Source organism: Sturnira hondurensis, unplaced genomic scaffold (assembly GCF_014824575.4).
Source record: "Sturnira hondurensis isolate 20B ecotype Veracruz unplaced genomic scaffold, ASM1482457v3 Scaffold0018728, whole genome shotgun sequence".
Classification (NCBI taxonomy): Eukaryota; Metazoa; Chordata; class Mammalia; order Chiroptera; family Phyllostomidae; genus Sturnira; species Sturnira hondurensis.
The window spans coordinates 3,098,005-3,119,410 of NW_028091359.1; the positions used below are offsets into that span (position 1 = coordinate 3,098,005).

General features: G+C 35.7%; 1 protein-coding gene across 1 annotated transcript in view; it reads right to left on the reverse strand.

Moving 5' to 3' along the window:
* BRIP1 (BRCA1 interacting DNA helicase 1) overlaps window positions 1-21,406 on the reverse strand; it is a 125,216-nt gene that overhangs the window by 47,966 nt on the left and 55,844 nt on the right. The window contains exons 13-14 of the mRNA XM_037070168.1: window positions 21,188-21,328; window positions 16,740-16,901 (exon numbers count right to left, since the gene is read on the reverse strand). Coding sequence (XP_036926063.1) covers window positions 16,740-16,901; window positions 21,188-21,328 — 303 coding nt within the window. The remainder of the gene's footprint in view (window positions 1-16,739; window positions 16,902-21,187; window positions 21,329-21,406) is intronic.

The following is a 21,406-nucleotide window of genomic DNA, read 5'->3' on the forward strand; positions in this document are numbered from 1 at the left end:
GCAGGAAAGATCCCCCGACCTAGGCGCACAAGTAGCCTGGACCCAGTCAGGGTGTGGGGCAGACTAACCATGGTCGTACATTCGCACACAGTGAGCCGGACCGTGCAGGCCCCAGGGGGCGAACCCGGTGGCAGAGGGCTGACAGCGGTGGCACACTCGAGTGCAGTGGGATGAAACGAGTGGGCCCCGGTGACGGTGGCAGCTGCCACACCTGCAGCAGCAGTGGCGGGAGGCGGCAGAGGGGACGCCATTGCTCCTCTTTGACCCCGCTCCCACATACAGTGTCACAACCCAGCAACTGAGTTGCCCCACCCTGGTGAACACCTAGGGCTCCACTCCTCATACATAACGGCACAAACAGCCCAAAATATGGCTCAAGAAGAACTCAAAGCCCCAGAGCCAATAACTCTAAGTGACCAGGAAATAGCGAACCTCTCAGATGCCCAATTCAAGACACTGGTGATCAGGACGCTCACAGAACTGGTTGATTATAGTCACGAATTAGAGGAACATATGAAGGCTAAACTAATTGAAATGAAGGGAAATATGCAGGAAACCAATAGTGATGGAAAGGAAACTGGGACTCAAATCGATGGAATGGACCAAAAGGAAGAATGAAACATCCAACCAGAAAAGAATGAAGAAACAAGAATTCAAAAAAGTGAGGAGAGGCTTAGGAACCTCCAGGACATCTTTAAACTTTCCAACATCCAAATTATAGGGGTACCAGAAGGGGGAAAGAAACAGCCACAAGTGGAAAACTTATCTGAACAAATAATAAAGGAGAACTTCCCCAGTCTGGCAAAGAAAATAGACTTCCAGGAAATCCAGGAAGCTCAGAGAGTCCCAAAGAAGTTGGACCCAAGAAGGAACACACCAAGGCACATCATAATTACATTCGCCAAGACTAAAATGAAGGAGAGAATCCTAGAAGCAGCAAGAGACATGGGGACAGTCACCTACAAAGGAGTACCCATCAGACTGTCAGCTGATTTCTCAAAAGGGACCTTACAGGCAAGAAGGGGCTGGAAAGAAGTATTCCAAGTCATGAAATACAAAGACCTACAGCCAAGATTGCTTTATCCAGCAAAGTTTTCATTTAGAATGGAAGGACAGATAAAGTGCTTCTCAGATAAGGTCGAGTTCAAGGAGTTCATCATCACCAAGCCCTTATTATATGAAATGCTAAAGGGACTTATCTAAGAAAAAGAAGATGAAAAATATGAACAGTGAAAGGACAGCAAACTCACAGTTATCAACAACCACACCTAAAACAAAAGCAAACCAAGAGGACAGGTAGATCAGGAGTGGAACCATAGAAATGAAGAACACATAAAGGGTTAGCAACAGGGGAGAGGGAGGAGAAGGGGGGAGAAGGTACAGAAAATAGCATAGACAGTAGGTAGAAAATAGATAGGGGGAGGGCAAGAATAGTAGGGGAAATATAGAATCTAAAGAACTTGAGACACGTGGTTATAAACTAAGGGGGGAGAATGGTGGGGGAGGGAGTGTGCAGGTGGAGGGGAATGAAGGGGGGGAATAGAACAACTGTAATGGTATAATCAATAAAATACAAAATTAATTAATTAATTAATTAATTAATTAAAAATAAATTAAAAAGTCAATAATATAAAGCTAGCGGGGAAAAAAAAAAAGCCCCCGGCATTTCTCATCTTCAATCTATTAACCTTGTTACTTTTGTCTCCCTCTAAATATCTCCCTGTATCCAAAGATACCACCCAGACCTAGCTCTCATAATCTCTTGAAGATCTACTCTAATCACCTCCTAAATGGATTTCTTGGGTCTTATCGATCACTCTTAGGTCATTTCAGCTGAAGCAATATTTTCAAAATATGAACCCACTCACATCTCCACTTTAAAAATTCAGTAGGGGGTACATCAATGGATCCTCCTTGCCCTTGAGAGAAATACTGGTTCAAAAACAATAAACAAACTAAACATTTTTATAAAAAGTCCTGAGACACCAATTCCAAAGAACCTATACATCCCAATGTTCATAGCAGCACATTTTACAATAACCAAGTGCTACAAGCAACCTAAACGCCCACAAGTAAATGAATAGGAAAAAAAAAAGATACATTTACATAGTGGAATATTATGCAGTAGAAAGAAAAAAGGAGCCCCTACCCTTCGTGACAGCATGGAAGGAACTGGAGGGCATTAAGCTAAGTGAAATAAGCCAGGTGGTAAAAGACAAATACCATATGATCTCACTTATAAGTGGAACCTAATAAACAACAACAACAAAAAAATAAGCAAGCAAAATATATCTGGAAACACTGAAATAAAGCACAACTAATAGTAACCAGAGGGGAAGGGGGAGAGGGATAATGGGGGAAAATAGGGAAGGGCCCATCAAGGAACATGTATGTATAAAAGACACATGAACAAAGCCAAAGGGGGTAAATTTGAGAGTGGGAGCCAGGGATGGGTGGGGCAGGGGTCAAGGTGGGGTGAAAATGGACACAACTGTACTTGAACAAAAAAAATTTTTTTGAAAAAGAGTTAAGAGGTCCTTGACTCCCAGATGAGCAGGAAACCAACTGCATCAAAGATGGTAGGAAAATTCATGGCACAGCTTAGTCCCTCCCCTCCAGCTCAGCATGGTGCAACTAGGAAAAAATTTCCAATGCCTGGCTTATACATGAGTGGAGAAAGAGAAGCCTGCAACATATGTCCAATGTGCAGACTTTTCAGGGGGGCTGCTCAAGGGACTGGCTTCTCTCTAGCCTGAATCTAAACACTCACAGGAAATGGCACAAAAATTAACAGCATACAATGGAGAGACAGGCAATTCTACAATGATGGTAAATGACTCCAACACCCCAGTTTAAATTAACAACTAGACAGAGTTCAATAAGGAAAAAGAGAACTTGAAAAACACTGCAAACTAAAAAGACATAACAGACACGTATAGAACACACCTCCAAAGAAGTAGAATATGCATTCTTCCCAAGTGCACACGGAATATCCTCTGGGACAGATAATAGGTTAGTTAGGGTACAATACAAGTCATAATACATTTTAGAAGGACTGCGTGGTTTTTCTAACTATAATGAAATGAAACTAGAAATGAATAATAGGAAAAGTAAAATTCACACATATAAAGAAATTGAACAATACATTCTTATGCTTAACTGGCTCTAATTAGAAATCACAAGGGAAATTTAAAAATATTTTTAGTAAAAAGCAAACAAAAACCAAACAAAACCAAAAGATATTTATAGCCATAAACACGTAATTAAAAACAAGCTCTCAAATTAAAAGTAACTGTATTCCAGTGGTCTTATGCGTTGGAAGATGCTTAGCAGCAACTCCTCGCCTCTACCCACTAGAAGTCAATAGTGAGAAAGAGCCAACATACTCAAAATATCCAAATCAATAAAGTTACTGGTGAGAATGAAAAATGTGTCTTTTATTTTATGGAAAAAAACTAAACAACTTTTTGGCCAGCCCAATACATTGTGACCAACTGGGATTTACTCTAGGAATGCAAGCATTGTTTAACATATAATAACTAATCAATGTAACATACTACATTAACAGAAAAAAAAACACATGATCTTCTCAATTGAGGCAGAAATAGCATTTGAAAAATTCAACACCCATTTATGACAAAAACACTTACAGTAGGAATAGAACTTCCTAAACATATTAAAGATCACGTATGAAAAAGCCCACATCTAACCACATTCAACTATGAGCAATTAAAAGCTGTCCCTCTAAAACAGAAAAGACAAAGAAGTCCTGATTTTTCCACGTCTGTTAAATATAGCAAATTAAACAAGAAATAAAAAATATTCAAACTGTAAACAAAAAAGTAAAGTCTGTTCAATGATAAAGTCTTATATCTAGAAAAACCCTTAAGAATTCACACTAAGGAAAAAACCCCACCCATCAGGGCTAATAAATGAAATCAGCAAAGTTACAGGATACAATAACACATGAAAATCAATTTCATCTCTATACACTAACAACATACAACTATAAAAGAAAATTAAGAAATCAATTCCATTCACAAAAGCATAAAAAGAATGATATTTTTAGGAATAAATTTAACCAAGGGATAAAAAACTTGTGTACTGAAAGCTACTAAACACTGCTAAAAGAAAATAAAGGAACATAAATAAATGGAAAGATATCACATGTTTGTAGATTAGGATCTACTATGGTCAATAAGACAATACTATTCAAAGCAATCTAAAGAGTCCATGCAATTCCTACCAAAATCCCCAACATTTTACAACGTTCTTTGCAAAAATAGAAAAACCCATCTTAAAATTCATATGAATCAGAAGAGACCAGGTATAGTCAAAACGATCTTGAAAGAAAAAGAATGAAGTTGAAGGACTCACATTTCCTAATTTCAAAACTTACTACAAAGCTACAGTAATCAAACAGTATGCTACTGGCACAGGGATAGAAATACAGACCAATGGAATAGCCACTGCAGAAATAAACGCTCACATATTCAATCAATTGATTTTCAAACAGAATGCTAAGACCATTCAATGGGGATAAGGAGGTCTTTTCAACATATGATACTGGGGAAACTAAATATCCATTTAACTAATTAACTAACTAACTAACTAACTAACTAAATAAATAAATAAAGTTACACCCTGCCTATACCAGACACAAATTAACTTAAAAATACCAAACATCTATGAATGTAAGACCTAAAACTATAACTTTTAGAACACAACCACAGGACAAAATCTTCAGGACACTGAATTTGGCAATGATTTCCTGAATAAGACACCAAAAAGCATGGGAACAAAAAAAAAAGCATACATTGGACATCATGAAAATTTAAAAACTTTATAAATTAGAGAAAACTATCAAGAAAGTGAAAAGGTAATCCACAAAATGGGAGACCATATTTACAATTCATACATCTGCTAAGAGGTTATATCCAGTATATATAAAGAGCTACAACTTAAAAACAAACAATCCAATTCAAAAATATGCAAAGGGTTTGAATTTACTCTTCTTCAAAGATATGCAAATGGCCAAGTAGAAAACAGATGCACAACCTCAGTGACCCAAACTACAATGAGGTACTAACTACCTCACACCCATTAGGATGACTACTATCAAAATAACAGAAAAGAGGTGTTGGCAAAGATGTGGAGAAACTGCAATCCTTGTACACTGCTGGTGGGAATATAAAATGGTACAGCCACTGTGATAAATGGTGTGGAGTTCCTCAAAAAGTTTATAAACATAAAATTATAATATGATACAGCAAGGCATATTACAAAAAAAACTAAGGTAGGCACTCAAACAGATAGTTGTATATCATTGTTCATAGCAGTATTATTCACAATAGACAATAGGTGGAAACAACCCAAGCAGTCATCAACAGATAAATGGATAAAACAAACTAGTATATACATATAACAAAACAGTATTCAGCCATAGAAAGGAATAAAATTCTAATCCATGCTACAATGTGGATGAATCTTGAAAACATAATGGTAAGTGAAGTAAACCCGATACAAAAGGACAAATAGTGTACGATTTTATTTTTATGAGGTACCTAAAAGAGAAATTGATAAAGAAAGTAAGTAGAATAAGAGTTGCCAGGGCTTGAGGGTAGAAAGAATGAGAGGTTATTGTTCAGTGGATACAGAATTTCTAATTGGGATGATGAAAATGCTTTGGAAATGGATAATAGTAATGGCTGTATAATACTGTAAACATACTTAATAACACTAAATTGTACAATTAAAATAGTTAGCAGATCTTGTTATGTATATTTTACTGCCATTTTAAAAACTGAAAATAAAACACATCCACACATGCACAAAAATAAATACATATTATACTACAGTATAAATGAATAAATTAGTAACATATGTACCAATGAGAATAACAGAAATCTATAGGTATTGAGTTAAAAAAGGCAAATTACAGACAGATAACATACAAATAATTTTATTCATACCAAGGTCAAAAATAATTATTATTTAAGCACATATATAAACCATTTCTTAAAATAATAAGCAGCACTAATATCTTCCAGGATGAGAGGATATAATTGTGAGGAGGTACATGGAGGCTTCTAATGTAGGAATAATGTTCTATTTCTTGCTGAGTGGTCAATACTTAGATGTTCATTTTACTATTATTTGAAAAGTACCTATTAAGTTTATACATTATACACTTTATAGTTCATAATTTAAAAATGTAAGGGCTAAAAACAATACTATTTTTATATTAATACTAGTGAATTAGAGGGGTAACAATGGGTACATTTAGGCTACTAATATAGTAATACAGAAGTAGATAAAGCTTGAATTAGAAAGTGTTATAAAAAAAGAACTATGCAAACTTGAAAGGAAGGAAAAATATGCAGCACAACCTTTCAATTTCATATGAAGGCAAAAACCTGCACAAGCATTATACAGGGATATGGACTTGACTGAACTCACCATATACTATTAAGACCTACACTTACTGAAATTATTTGAATTTACATATTTTGTCCAGTAGAAATGCAAATAATTTCTATCTAGGAGAACAGATAACCCCAAAGGTTAGTTTATTAGCCTGTAGTACATTAATCAGTTTTGTATCCAGGCCTGCAATCTTATATTCCATTTCTTTTATTTAATTGCCTGTAAGTACATAGCTCCTTGAAATGCTCTCTGAATCAGCCTTAATTAACATTTATGCATTCCCTCATTAATCAATTAATTGAATAAACTCTTTGACAGGTGTTCACTTTATATTTATATGTGAGTCATGATTGCACCTTTTTGAAAATAATGTTGTAGAGAAAGTGAATTTATAAAATATTGGATTAGCCATAAAGTTCATTTGGTTTTTCTCCATAGATGGCTCTAGTAGTGCTTAGTTGTCTTTACTTCATTTGAAACAATTTTGTTAGACTGTATTGTGACACCTGTCATATCAGCATGCATGAAAAAGAAACTTATCAAAATTGGTGAATTCTTTAAACATTTTTTATTGTTGTTCAAGTACAGTTTTCTGCCTTCCCCCATCCCTCCCTACCCACCACCCCAGCCCTCCCCACCTCATTCCTGTTTCTACCCACCCTTGTGATTGCCCCTGTGTCCTTTATAATTGTTCCTGTAAAGAAAAAAGGGTGAAGGGTTTCTTAAAATTGGTGAATTTTTATGTAGCCATTTCAACCTTNTGTATTGTGACACCTGTCATATCAGCATGCATTAAAAAGAAACTTATCAAAATTGGTGAATTCTTTAAACATTTTTTATTGTTGTTCAAGTATAGTTTTCTGCCTTCCCCCCATCCCTCCCTACCCACCACCCCAGCCCTCCCCACCTCATTCCTGTTTCTACCCACCCTTGTGATTGCCCCTGTGTCCTTTATAATTGTTCCTGTAAAGAAAAAAGGGTGAAGGGTTTCTTAAAATTGGTGAATTTTTATGTAGCCATTTCAACCTTGAAGATGGAAGAAAACATACATTTTTTACATATTATGCTTTATTACTTTAAGAAAGGTAAAAATGCAACTGAAACATAAAAAAAGATTTGTGCAGTGTATGGAGAAGGTGCTGTGACTGATCAAATGTGTCTAAAGTGGTTTGAAAAGGTTCGTGCTGGAGACTTCTCCCTAGACAATGCTCTGAGTTTGGGGAGACCAGTTGAAGTTGACAGTGATCACATTGAGGCATTAATTGAGAACAGTCAGTGTTATACCACATGGAAGACAGCCAACATACTCAGAATATCCAAATCAATGAAGTTATTGGTAAAATGAAAAATGTGCCTTTTATTTTATAGGAAAAAATGTAACAGACTTTTTGGCCAACCCAATATCAAAATTCAAATGATCATGCTCTCTGGTTATCTGATTAATCCAAACACAGATAGTGGTACCATTCACTCATAAAGGCAACAGAGGAAAACCGCCAAGACCAGGAGAAAAGTTTACAAATTGAATGCCTTTGACACTCTCAGATACGTTAATCTGACATTGAGTGTATGACTGAATGTGATGTGATTAATACTAAGAAATATATATTTGGTCTTTATCCCTACTCTAGAACGAAGCTCCTAAAACCCTCCTAAAGCCTCAAATGGCTTCCTACTGCATTTAGCAAAAAATACTGATTATTTTGATGAAAACAGTCTATAGCAAATTTTCAGTCTGAGATAACAAAAATGTTTATGTCTACAGCCTTTCCATCACCGCCACAGGTGGCGCTCAGACATCATACCTACACATCCTAATCACTCCCCTTGATGGAGAAACCACGCAATAACTAAGCACACACAAAATTCAAGGGGGTTTTTAATTCTCCTAAGTATCCCAACTAGGTACCTAAAAGTCAAATACCTTAGAGGGTAGTACCGTGATACAGAGCCATCTCTTGGGTTTGATGACTTACCGTGCATGAGAAATGTGAAGTTTGTCCGTTATAAAATCGCTTACTTAGCTCATTAAGAATATTATTCACACACTGAGAGATTAGCCCTCATATAGTGATAGATGATTTAATCTACGATTTGGTGTTCACATCATTTCACTTGGATTCAGTAAACTCAGAGAATTTTTTTTAAAGTCAGATCTCACAAATTAAAAGACACTTTGGAATGTTATTTCCTTATCTGGTTATTGTCATTTTACTTTTCCAAACTTCTTAAACCCAGGGTCTCACTAGGGAGGCAGCGCGTTAGAATGCAGCCTGGCGGGGAAGCCCTGCACTTGCTCACTGTCTGCGGCTCCTGCACGGTTCCAGATGTTCGGCGCATTAATAACGCACTGACTCAAAGCCTCTTTTTGAAACTTTAGAAAGTGCAAATTGCATTAAAACCTCTTTGCCCTCATTAATGGTATTGTTACAATCCTAGTCCTCTGGAAAATGTTTTTTGGCATGTGTTTAACTTTATAATATTGCCATTTACTTACTTTAATAGCCAGTACTCAAGTCTTAATGCTTTTAATAGGCCTGCCTAAACAGACTACCATCTTTTGTAATCTTTTTCACATAACTTACTTACACGTAAAACCTGTTACATTTTTCCATCCATAGATGATTCTTCACTATTCATTTCATGAGGTACTAGTATTTAAGAAATGTTTACTTTTTTAATTCAGTTACATGTACCTATAGATGGCACATGTTAGGAATAAAATACAGTTCCTTATAAATAATAATAATAATTGAAAATAAAGTAGTGTTTTTATATAACTTTTTAAATTACAGTAAAAATGAATATACCCTTAATTCTTACTATATTTAACCATAAAATATAAGAAAACCAAAAGTATGAATTTCTATTGAAGCTACTTCCTAACTCTAGCTATTTGGTGACATCTGACTCAACACCTTCACCTTACAAGGCTTGGCCATATTTCAGGATCAAATTTTCAACAAATTTGGATGCAGTCAGTAATGCACTAGGAAGAATGCTATGGAGGAATACCATATGAAGTGAAAGTAAGATCCCTTTTACTTGTTGCCAATCTAAATAAAAATGAAAGGTTCTACAGTTCTCTCTCATAAGAAAAATTCCCTTGCATAATTTTGTTAAAAGAATGAGGACTCTGAAGAAGTTAAGAGCTGTAGAATGGATACTGACATGCTTATTTACAGTCATTTACTAATATATTCTGGTAAAAATACACAATGATACTTACAATGTAAAAAATTGAAAAAATAGAAATTCAAAAATAACTCATACATTTCTTCATGATAATCCACTTTGTTGAAATCTTTTGGACAGAAAACAACAGAGATCCAATAGCTATTTATGTATGGAACACATTCCTAATTCTTTAAAACATAAATTCTGAATTTCTTTTGATTGATCAACATAGTTAAGTTCATCAATGTATGAAGAAAACATATGGTTAAATCTATATATTTGACCAGTTTTGCTACTTTAGAATTAAGAAGTGTTGGCTTACTAAATGTTGGCAGAAATCAGAAGAAATAAATTTAGCCATACATTTGTCTGTTTCATTCCTTACCTGAGTATATTAATTGTATGCACAAAATTGCCAAAACACTCAACCTTTCTTTCTATTCCTCTATTAAAAGACTAATAATTAAAGTAAACTATGATGAGGGCAATGCCCCTGTATTATAATTGAGTTGGCCCAAAAGTTCTTTTGTTTTTTTCCATAAGATGGTTGTAGTAGCACTTAGTTTTCTTTAAAGTTGTAACATAAAAACAACCCATTTATTCTACCAAAGTTTCTGTACACCACGAGTAGGTGCAGTACAACTGGATTCTCTGCTCAGGGTCTCATGGGGCTGAAGTTAAGCTGTCTTCTGGGGCTGCAGTTCTCACCTGGGATTTGGAGTTCTCTTTCAAGGTCTAGTAGGTGATAGAATTCATTTCCTACTAACTATAGGACTATTGTTCCCTTTTCTCCGCTAGCTATTGACTAGAACTGCTCTCGGCTCCTACAGGCCATCTGCAATTTCTTGCCATGTGCCCCACCTCTCCTACCAGTCAGTTTACAACATGAACATCTGGTTTCTTCTAGGAAACCTAGATCCTGTCTCTCTGACCTCATCTTCTGCAAAAATCATCACCTGTGATTGCATCAGGACTAACTAGAAATCTCTTCCTATCTTAAGGTCAACTAATTTATTCATTCCTTCTTTCCTTCCTTCCTTCCATTTAATCTTTGTTGTATTTTTCCATTACCTTATAACCCCCTGATTTCTTACCCCAAATACCTTCACAGCAGCACCTAAAGTATCGATTGAATAAATGGGAGGAGTGTGCGTACCAGAGGCCAGGAATATTGGGGGGCCATCTTAGAATTCTGCCTACCACACACAGGTGGATACGAAAGTGCATGGTGGTTCAAGGCACTCACAATGCAATGTGCCTTTAAAAGGTATACGTTGGATAGGGGCGTGCTAGTAGGAAAGCTAGAAACTAACCAATGCTTCTAGGCAATGCAAAAGATTTCAGGCTTTATTTTCCAGAAAACAAAGAAATACTAAAGGTTGTTAAACTTTGGTATACTCTCAGGGTCTGATGAACCCATTTTTCAATTTTAAACATTTCTAACTATTTGTAAAGATTGATTATTTCACCATTTTTTCCTTAGAAAACTTCCCCCTCAAAAAACAAGCAAAAATTTACTGTAAAAATTGGATAAAACCCAACTGTATTTTGCAATGATCATATAGCTTAACAGAATTCTTTTATAATTCTAAGATTAATTATGGAATCTTACTGACATTATTTTTCTTATTCATTAAAACATTCAACTATTTCATTATCTTACAAATCATTCCATAATTAGCCATTATTACTCATCAAGTATTTCTAATAATGCTAAAAAAACTAAAAATAAGAAAACAGAAGATGGAATCACCTAGGATGATGGAATAATAAAGCAGAAAGCCCTGCACACAGATGTTCACAGCGTGTTTATTCACAACATGGAAACAACAAAGACGCCCTCCAGTAGGTAAATGAAGAAACTGTGGTGCATCCAGACAATACGGTAATATTCAGCACTAAAAAGAAAAGAGCTATGAAGCTGAGAAAAGACATGGAGGAACTTTCAATTCATAATACTAAGTGAAAGAAGCTAATATGAAATGGCTACATATTGTATAATTCCAACCATATGAAGACAGTAAAAAGACCAGTGGTTGCTGAGGATTGGTGACAGGGAGGAATGAATAGATGGAGCACAGAGAATTTTTTAAGGCAGCGAAACTACTGTGTGTGATACTATAATGGTGGATACCGGTCAGCATACCTTTATAAAAACTTGTAGAATGTATAACACTGAGGGCAACCCTAATGTAAACTAAGGACTTTGGTGATATCAATTCTATCGAATATCATAAATGTACCACTCTGGAAAGTGATGGAGATAATGCCAGAAAAATGCATGTGCTGGGGTAGAGGGCATATGGGAGCTCTCTACTGACTACTCAATTTTACTGTGAACCCAAAACTGCTCTAAAAAATAGTCTTTTTTTTTTTTAAAGAAAAAGACATAACCTATAGCCTTTTCTACATGGAGCTGCTATCTGGAAAATCTTTTCCTTGATGATATTTTTCCCTTCACTATCTGTCATCTTACCCTGACTTCCTAGTTATACCACCTTCAAGCTAACATCTCAACCAGGCAAGTGAGGCCAAATTCATATCTAAAAACTCCTCACTAATAGTACTTTGTACCAAGGCAAATACCGATGCATTGGTATGAGCTCTATCCATTCATTCACCATTTCCTATAGAAAGGTCTGTCTCTTTTGAAAGTTTAAAAATGTGGTAATCATAAGTATTAGGCACCTTAAAATTGAAGGCAAGAGAATACGAGAATTCACATCTGTAATTTGCATATTTGTATATTTAAGATTATTCAAATTCTATTGTAAAAGACAAGAAGCAAAATGGATGGGTAAAACTCATAAGATGTTTACACCACAGCTAGAAGCTGAAAACCTATAGGATACATTAAACAGATAAAATAAGTATAGCATGTATTTATAAACACAGATAGAAAGAAATGGAGGAATCAAGGAAACACTTAATATTCAAAATATACTATACATGCAAGGACCACCAAGAATTCAAGAGGTGGTAAACACATTTGAGTCATATAAAGCACTCAATATTCATGAAATATTAATTTAGCCACCCATCGTGGGCCATGTATACTCTGCATGAGTAAGGCAAATCAAATCCACAGTTGCTCAGCAGGCTGACTGGTGAAGCACAGGTGTGGCCAATGCCCTTGCCCCTACTTTTCTCTAATAAAAGTGTGTGTCACTAGTCTTGAGCACTTTCCATCTATTGGGTCACCTTGCGCAAACCTCATTTCTAGTCTCTGTAAATACACTGTCTACAAGGAAATCTTATGTAACAAAGAGAAAAATCCATAACTCAGGATTTAGGTAATGTGATCCTTCTATACCCACTTGGACTGTATCCTAAATGTGTTCCCTCAACTCTTCCCCTTTGCTCAGTGTGTGTTTTAAACTTATTCAATAAACTATGTGATTCAAGCATCTTAATTTTTGGCTTGCCAGCTTCTCTCTGTCCCATTACTTCTGGGACACCCTGATAAGGGTGTTTGGAGACTACCACTGCATTAAGGTTATTTTCCACCAGACAATACCCCAAATTATTTAAATTAAAAAACTGCCAACCTGAAATGTCAAGCCAAAAAAAAAATCCATTGGTTACTATTACGAAGATTAGCTATACACAAACATTAACGATTGTAACCAAGGCCCTGTCCAGGTAGCTTAGTTGTTTAGAGCATTGTCCTGACACACCAAGGTTGCAGGTTCAATCCCCAATCATAGCACACACAAGAGTCCACTGATAAATGAATAAATAACTGAGTGGAACAACAAATCAATGTCTGTCTGTCTCTTCCCTTTTTCCCTTTCTCTCTAAAATCAACAAATAAAAGTTAAAATAATTTTTTTAAAGGGTTATAACCAAACCCTGGCCAAGTGGTTCGATTGCTTGGAGCATCATCTCTTACACCAAAAGGTTTTGAGTTTGATTTCCGGTCAGGGCACATACCTAGGTCATAAGTTCAATCACCAGTCAGGGCGCATATGGGAGGTAACTGATCCACTGATGGGTCAGTTTCTCTCTCACATTTATGTTTCTCCACATCAATATTTCTCTCCTCTCTCTCTGCCTCTCCCCCTTCCTCCCTCTCTCTAAAAAAAATCAATGAAACACAAAAGTTTGGGTAAGGATTAAAAAATGGTTTAAATAATAAATTTTATGTTATGCTTATTTTACCACAATAAAAATAAATAATGAGGAATAGATAAAAGATTTGAGGATCCTCTAAGGTGTGGAACTGGAAAGGAGGAAGAGTGAGGCAGGGAATTATTATTTTTCACTATAATCATTTTATTATTATTTAATTATGTATGAGAATCAATTTGATAACAAATAAAAGCTTCAAAAATTACAATAATGAATTCAATAAGTGAAAAACTGGGGAAATTTTTGTATGTATTATAGAGTTAGTACCCAAGCAATATACTAAAAATCTGTAAAAAAGTGTATTTAAATGTTATAGTCTCTAAAGTCACCCAATAAGCAATAGTCAATTTCAACAACTATAAAATTAATACTGTGCTATTATCTGTTCCAAAAAATTAAATTAGGAGGTGACATTCCATTTATTCATAGAGTATTACTTTCCTTCTACCAAGTGATAGTATTTCACCTCAATATGTCAATAATTAGAATGTTTTAAACTACTAAACTGGCTCATGAAAATTAAATCACTTGAGAGCACTGGTACCAGAAGGTATGGTGTGTTGTTCAACAAACAGTTTGTAACTTTTCTTTTCAACTGTAACTTTTTCACTGACAATTATATTATTGTCCATTTAAACAAGTTAAATAAGTTTTGGTTCTCCTCTATACATAATGAGAAAAAAATATACCAAGCTGGTTCCTTGTATATAAAGAATCATTCTTACCATGTCTTTGAAGCCTAGCAAAAAAGTGAAATTGTTCATTTACTCAACTGGGCATTTCCTGGCTCACTTTTACAACTGTGATTGGAAAATATAAAAGGTTTTATTAATGTGTTGAGATTTTGCTTTACTTTAGTTCCAGGCTTTATTATTGGTTTTCCTTAATATAACTACTGAGTGTAGATGTTCACACTCAGGGATAAAAACTGCTTTCTATTAAGAATTTTTAAGATGTTTACATCCATTTCATTTTTAGAAATTCTAATTAAAAATCTGATTAAATTTCTTCTAAAAGCAATTCTTTTAGTTTATCTACAGGAGGACTAATTACTGCATCTCCAGCTAACAAATTACGTCTCTTAGCCCCATTCAGGCTGCTATAACAAAATACTCCTGACTGGGGAGCTTATAAACAACAGAAATTTATTGCTTACAGTTCTGGAGGCTGGAGAGTCTAAGATCAAGGCACTAGTGTTGGTCACATTTGGTGAGGGCCCTCTTCCTCGTTCACAGCTGGCGCCTCCTTGCTGTGTCCTCACATGGTGGAAGGGGCAAGGGATCTGTCTGGAGCCTCTTTTGTAGGATATTAACCTTATTCATAAGGATTTTTTTCTCATGACATAAGCACCTCCAAAAGGCCCCACCACCTAGGGTCATCATCTTTGGGATTAGGACATCAACATATAAAATTTCGGGGGACACACACAGACCACAGCAGTATGTATATAAGTAGACAGCAGAAAGCCAAAACTAATGTTTGCATTCAAATATATTGCTTATACTATTGTCTTAATATATATATATAATTTATATGGGGAAAAATTTGCCACTTCTCTACATTTGACTTCAGCTTTGATTTTTTTATTAAAGACTTTATCTATTTATTTTTAGAGAAAGGGGAAGAGAGGGAGAAAGAGAGGAAGAGAAATATCAATGTGTGGTTGCCTCTCACACAACCCTTACTGGGGACCTGACCCGTAACCCAGGCATGTGTCCCAACTGGGAATCAAACCAGTGACCCTTTGGTTCGCAGGCTGACACTCAATCCACTGAGCCATGTGAGCCAGGGCTTAGCTTTGATTTTGCTAAATATATTATTCTCAGAAATTATATGTGGTCTTAATTATTTGAATATTAGGACTAAAATATATGACATAACTCAATTTAACTCAAGAAAATATTAAGAATCAGAGTGAGTCTAAAAACAAGAAAAAAAACATTTCTTCCAGCCAGATACATGAAGTACACAGGCAACAAAGAAAGGTGACTTTAGATTCAGATTACTGAAACTTTCAAAAGTTCAACTTATGATAGTGAGAAAGAATGCTCCTTTTCTCTTAAACTATGAGAATATCAAGTTGCCCCTAAAAATAAAAATCCCATATGCATAAAACGTCCTCTTATGAGGGTACATAACTAACATAGCTTGAAAACCTTTTAGTCTTTTAAACTGTCAAGTAAAACAGTGAGAGAATAATCAGTGCCTCAATCAATAAATAAGAAAAACAATATATGACATTTAGAAAACTGTAATTCCCCTGCCTTGCTTTTGACCCTAGGAAGCTTATCATGGTAATCCCACATGATTTTTTAAAGGCAAAAGATGGCAGGAATGCAGACTGGTATAGCCACTATGGAAAGCAGTATGCAATTATCTCAAAAAATTAAAAATGGAACTCCCTTATGACCTAGCAATTCCACTTCTGGGGAATTTATCCAAAGAAACCCAAAACACTAACTCAAAAGAATACATGAGTCCCTATATTCATTGTAGTGTTATTTTAAATAGCCATGATTTGGAAGCAGCCAAGTGTCTATCTGTAATGAGTGGATAAAACAGCTGTGGTAGATTTACACAATGGAATACTATTCAACTGTAAAAACAAAGAAAAATTTTCCATTTGTGACAGCATGGATGGACCTGAAGAACATTATGCTAAGTGAAATAAGCCAGTTAGAGAAAGACAAGCACTGTATGATTTCACTCATCTGTGCAATATAATGAACAAGCTGAACTAACATGCAAAACAGAGATAGGATCATAGATAGAGAGCACACTGACAGCCTGGGGTGGGTGGGTGGCGGGGTTGGGGAGTGGAAGGACCAAGCGAAAAAGAAAAAGAACTCATGGGCACAGACATGACTGTGGTGATTGCTAGGGGTCGGGGGGTGGTGGAGGTGGAAGACAGTATAAGGGTGATAAATAGCAATGGAAAAAAATACAATCCAAATTAACTATTAAGAAGAAGAAGAAGAAAGTTAAAAAAATAAATATTCCCCTACCTTGTACGATGGCAAGAAACACAAAACGCCTTGGCTCACAGTCTGGCACACAGACAACACGAGCGCTCCCACCTCATCCTGGAACTCAAACGTTTCTGTGTGCTGGAAGGTAGCACAGAGACTCCGACCCTTGGGGCCTGAGCCAATGGTGCCAACCCAAACCTGGAACAGAAATGTATCAGTATTAAAGTTATGCCTAGACTAGGCAGGCAAAATAGGATTTAGTTGGGAGCTTTAATTACCTACATGTCAAAAGAAAATCAAACAACAAGTTTAGAGGAACTTTATTTCTAAATTGTTTAGAGTTTTTTCTATTATTTTTATATAATTACATAGAGATTTCACTTGTAGAAGTTTTACTTTAAGGCAGATCATTGAATTCTCCTTTTTGAAAGCAAAAAGGGTTTCAGTTATCTATTCCCTAAATAGTTGTACATGATTAAACATGTAACAGAATTTGTTGGGTGATGTGGACAAATGAAATGGATAAATTAGAAAGAGTTCCAAAATACTAGAGGTGAGGGCTGGGATGAACTCATATGAACAAGTTTCTAAGACTCAACTAGGAAAGAAACTACTCTCACAAATTTTTCACGGATGCTCAGTGACCTATAATCATAAAACATCAATCCCAGCAAATTTTACAGTTCTATGCAATCCCTTTAATTCATACAGTTCTAATCTTAGTGTAGTTAATTTAATCGAGAGGAAGAACAAACTTTAGTAGTAATCTACAGGCAATACAAACATTTCAGATTGCTGAAAAGTATAATAGTACTGTATTTTGAAATGATGTATGAGGCTTCCAGCCAAGATGGAGGCATAGGTAAGTAAACTTTGCTTCCTTGCACAACCAAAAGAAGAACAACAACAAATTTAAAAACAAAAAATAACCAGAACTGCCAGAAAATCAAACTGTATGGAAATCCAACAACCAAGAAGTTAAAGAAGAAACATTCATACAGGCTGGTAGGAGGTGAGGACATGGGCAGCTGGGTGGAGAGGACAAGCAGCAAGGCAGCGCCTGGAGGACCAGGTAGTCCCACATTTGTATGTGGGTAAGCAAGGAGGAGCAAATGGGGAGTAAGACAGATCACACAACCCAGGCTTCCAGCACGGGAAACTAAAGCCTGAAAACCTCTGGCTGTAAAAAGTTCTGGGGGTTGTGATGGTGGCAGAAATTCCCAGCCTCACAGGAGAGTTTGTTGGAGAGACCCACACGGTCCTAGAACATACACAAACCCACCCACCCAGGAATCAGCACCAGGAGGGCCCAATTTGCTTATGGGTAGCAAGGGAAGTGACTGAAAGCTGGCCAAGAGTTGAGCAAGGGGCATTGTTCCCTCTCTGACCCCTCCCCCACATATAGCACCACAACTCTGAAACTTGGGTTACCCCACCCCAGTGAATACTTAAAGCTCCACCCCTTACAATGTAACAGGCACTACAAAACAAAGAAATATCGCCCAAATGAAAGAACAAATCAAAACTTTAGAAAAAGAACAAAGTGATGAGGAGATAGACAACCTACCAGATGCAGAGTTCAAAACACTGGTACTCAGGATGCTCACAGAAACAATTGAGTATGGATGCAAAATAAAGGAAGAATTAAAGGCTATGCAAAGTGAAATAAAGAAAAATATACAGGGAAACAGCAGTGAAGGGAAGAAAACTAGGTCTCCAATGAATGATTTGGAACAGAAGGAAGAAATAAATATTCAACCAGAACAGAATAAAGAAACATGAATTCAAAAAAATAAGAAGCTTAGGAAAGTCTGAGGCAGTTTTAAATGTCCCAACATCTGAATCATAGGGGTCCCAGGAGGAGAAGAGGAAGAATGAGGAAGAGCGAGGAAGAGCAAGAAATTGAAAACTTATTTGAAAAAATAATGGAAAAAAATTCCTCGATCTAGCAAAGGAAACAGTCTTCCAGAAGTCCAGGAAGTTCAGAGAGTCCCCCAAATTTTGGACCCCAGGAAGAACACATCAAGACACATCATAATTAAATTAACTAAAATTAAAGATAAGGAGAGAATCTTGAAAGCAGCAAAAGAAAAGGAGACAGTTACCTACAAAGAAGTTCCCATAAGACTATCAGCTGATTTATCAATAGAAACCTTAAAGGCAAGAAGGGACTGGAAAGAAGTATTTCGGGTCACGAAAGGCAAGGACCGATATCCAAGATCACTCTATCCAGCAAAGCTATCATTTAGAATGGAAGGGCAGATAAAGTGCTTCCCAGTTAAGGTCAAGTTAAAGGAGTTCATTATCACCGAGCCCTTATTATATGAAATGTTAAAGAGACTTATCTAAGAAAAAGAAGATGATCAAAAATATGAACAGTAAAATGACAACAAACTCACAACTATCAACAACTGAACCTAAAAAACAAAACAAACTAAGCAGACAACTAGAACAGGAACAGGATCATAGAAATGGAGATTACGTGGAGGGTTATCAGTGGGTAGGGGTGGGGAAAGAATAGAGGAAAAGGTACAGGGAATAAGAAGCATAAATGGTAGGTAGAAAATAGGGGGGCGGTTAAGAAAAGTATGGGAAATGGAGAAGCCAAAGAACTTATATGTACAACCCTTGGACATGAACTAAGGGGTGGGGGAATGCTGGTGGGTGGGGGTGCAGAGCAGAGAAGGATAAAGGAGAGAAAAAAATGGGACAACTATAATAGCACAATCAATAAAATATACTAAAAAATGATGAGATTGAAGTTCATTCTGCAAGATGACATCTAATGAATACCATATTAACCAACTACTACTTAAATGACCAACTAGTAATATGAAAAACTGATACTGTTCCCTGACATAATGCAATGAAAGTAACAATACAACCTGTATAGTATTCCTACCAAACTGTTTAACCTGAATCATCATGAGGAAATAATCAGAAAAATCCAGATTATAAGCCATTCCTCAAGACACCTGGTGGCTTGAATTCTTTATAAAATGTCAGAAAGACCAGAAAAAAGGGCAAGAAAACTATTTTAAAGACTAAAGAGCACAAAAACCAAATGCAATATATAATACTTATTTGGACCCTGGATTAAGAATAAGAAAAATAAATAGGTTAAAAGGCATTTTGAGAGTAACTGGAGAAATATAAATATTGACTCCACAGTGTCAGTATTAAATTTCTTGGGCATGCCCATGGTATTGTGGTTATGTAAGATTATGTACTGATTCTTAGGAGAGATGTGCTAAACTAATTAAAGGCAGGGTGTTATGATGTTTCCACATTACTTTTTAACAGTTTATCCAAAAATGTGCTATATGTGTATTACACACATATTACATACATATTGCATACATATGTAATTTTTAACATTTTGCATTTCTCTTCTCTCTCTCATATATGTATGTGTGCATATGCACACACACAAAATGTTAATAATTGATAAATCTAGGTGAAGATATACAATGTTCACAATATGAATATTGTTTTCTACTTCTAAAGTTTATAGTTTTTAAAATAAAAATCTGGGGAATCAAGAAATGAATGAACATATAGGCCCATATACTATGCATTTATTAATAACTTCCTATATTTATCTGAGCCTTTAAAGAGAGCAGCTTTAAAATGTGGAACATATATTTTCCCTTCATTATCGTTTATAGCAATGTTTGTAAACAGGAGCACTCTGGCATTTTGGAAAGCTCAATTCTAACTTATATAGAAGCTTATTCAGGCTCTCAACTACTAAATGTCAGTAGCACCACCCCAGTAACTGTGAGAAACAAAAATGTCCCCACAAATACACACTGGTTGAAAACCACATCTTCATAAAGCATTAGGGCGCAGAGGGGGTGTTAAACACGTAGCTCACTGCTTTAAATGGCTTCTTAAAAAAAGCAAACAGAAGACAGACTGACAAATGATAATTAAAGCATTCCTACGAAAACTAAATAACATTTATATGGTATTGTTATAAAAATTAAAATCTTAAGTCACGGGACTCATAAGAGTACTTCTAATTCATTTCAGATATCAGACAAGAGCTGAACAACTAACTAATGCCAGATATGAATGTAGGGGCCGTGGGAGAATGTGGACATAAAGAGAAGAAAAAGGTTACACTATAGTCTAATGGAAAAGAGAAACACATGAACAAATCATTAAACAATAGGAACTATAACATAGAAACTGAATTTTGTTTCTTATTTTCACTTAAAAGAGTAAAACATTTAAATTAGGAAATTGCAATATAGTCTTTGCACCTAAAGTGTATTTTTTAGTCACTGGGTTGAAGGAATGCATTTATTAGTATTTCCTTTGTGTTGACACTATCAAAAAAGATTTTCTTTTATTCTAAAACTGAAATGTTGAATTTCCTATCAGGATCTGTTTGCTAGTACTTAGGTACCTTCTAATTTGTTTATGTAGAATTATACTAAAGTCAAGAAAAGACAGAAAGCCTTCAAAAAAATCCTAACCTGTGAATTATTAATGATATGATTAGCTTCCAGTTGGATAGTAAATGTAACACCAAGTTCTGATGAAAAGGATTTCATTGGTGATAATGTCCCAGATGTCAAAACAATCGTCCACACTTTGCCATTAATATCCGAAAAGGCCTAGAAGGAAACAACATTTGATATATAAAATCTTTAAAGAAGTCGAACATGTTTATTTATCTGTTTGTACTGAGTTAG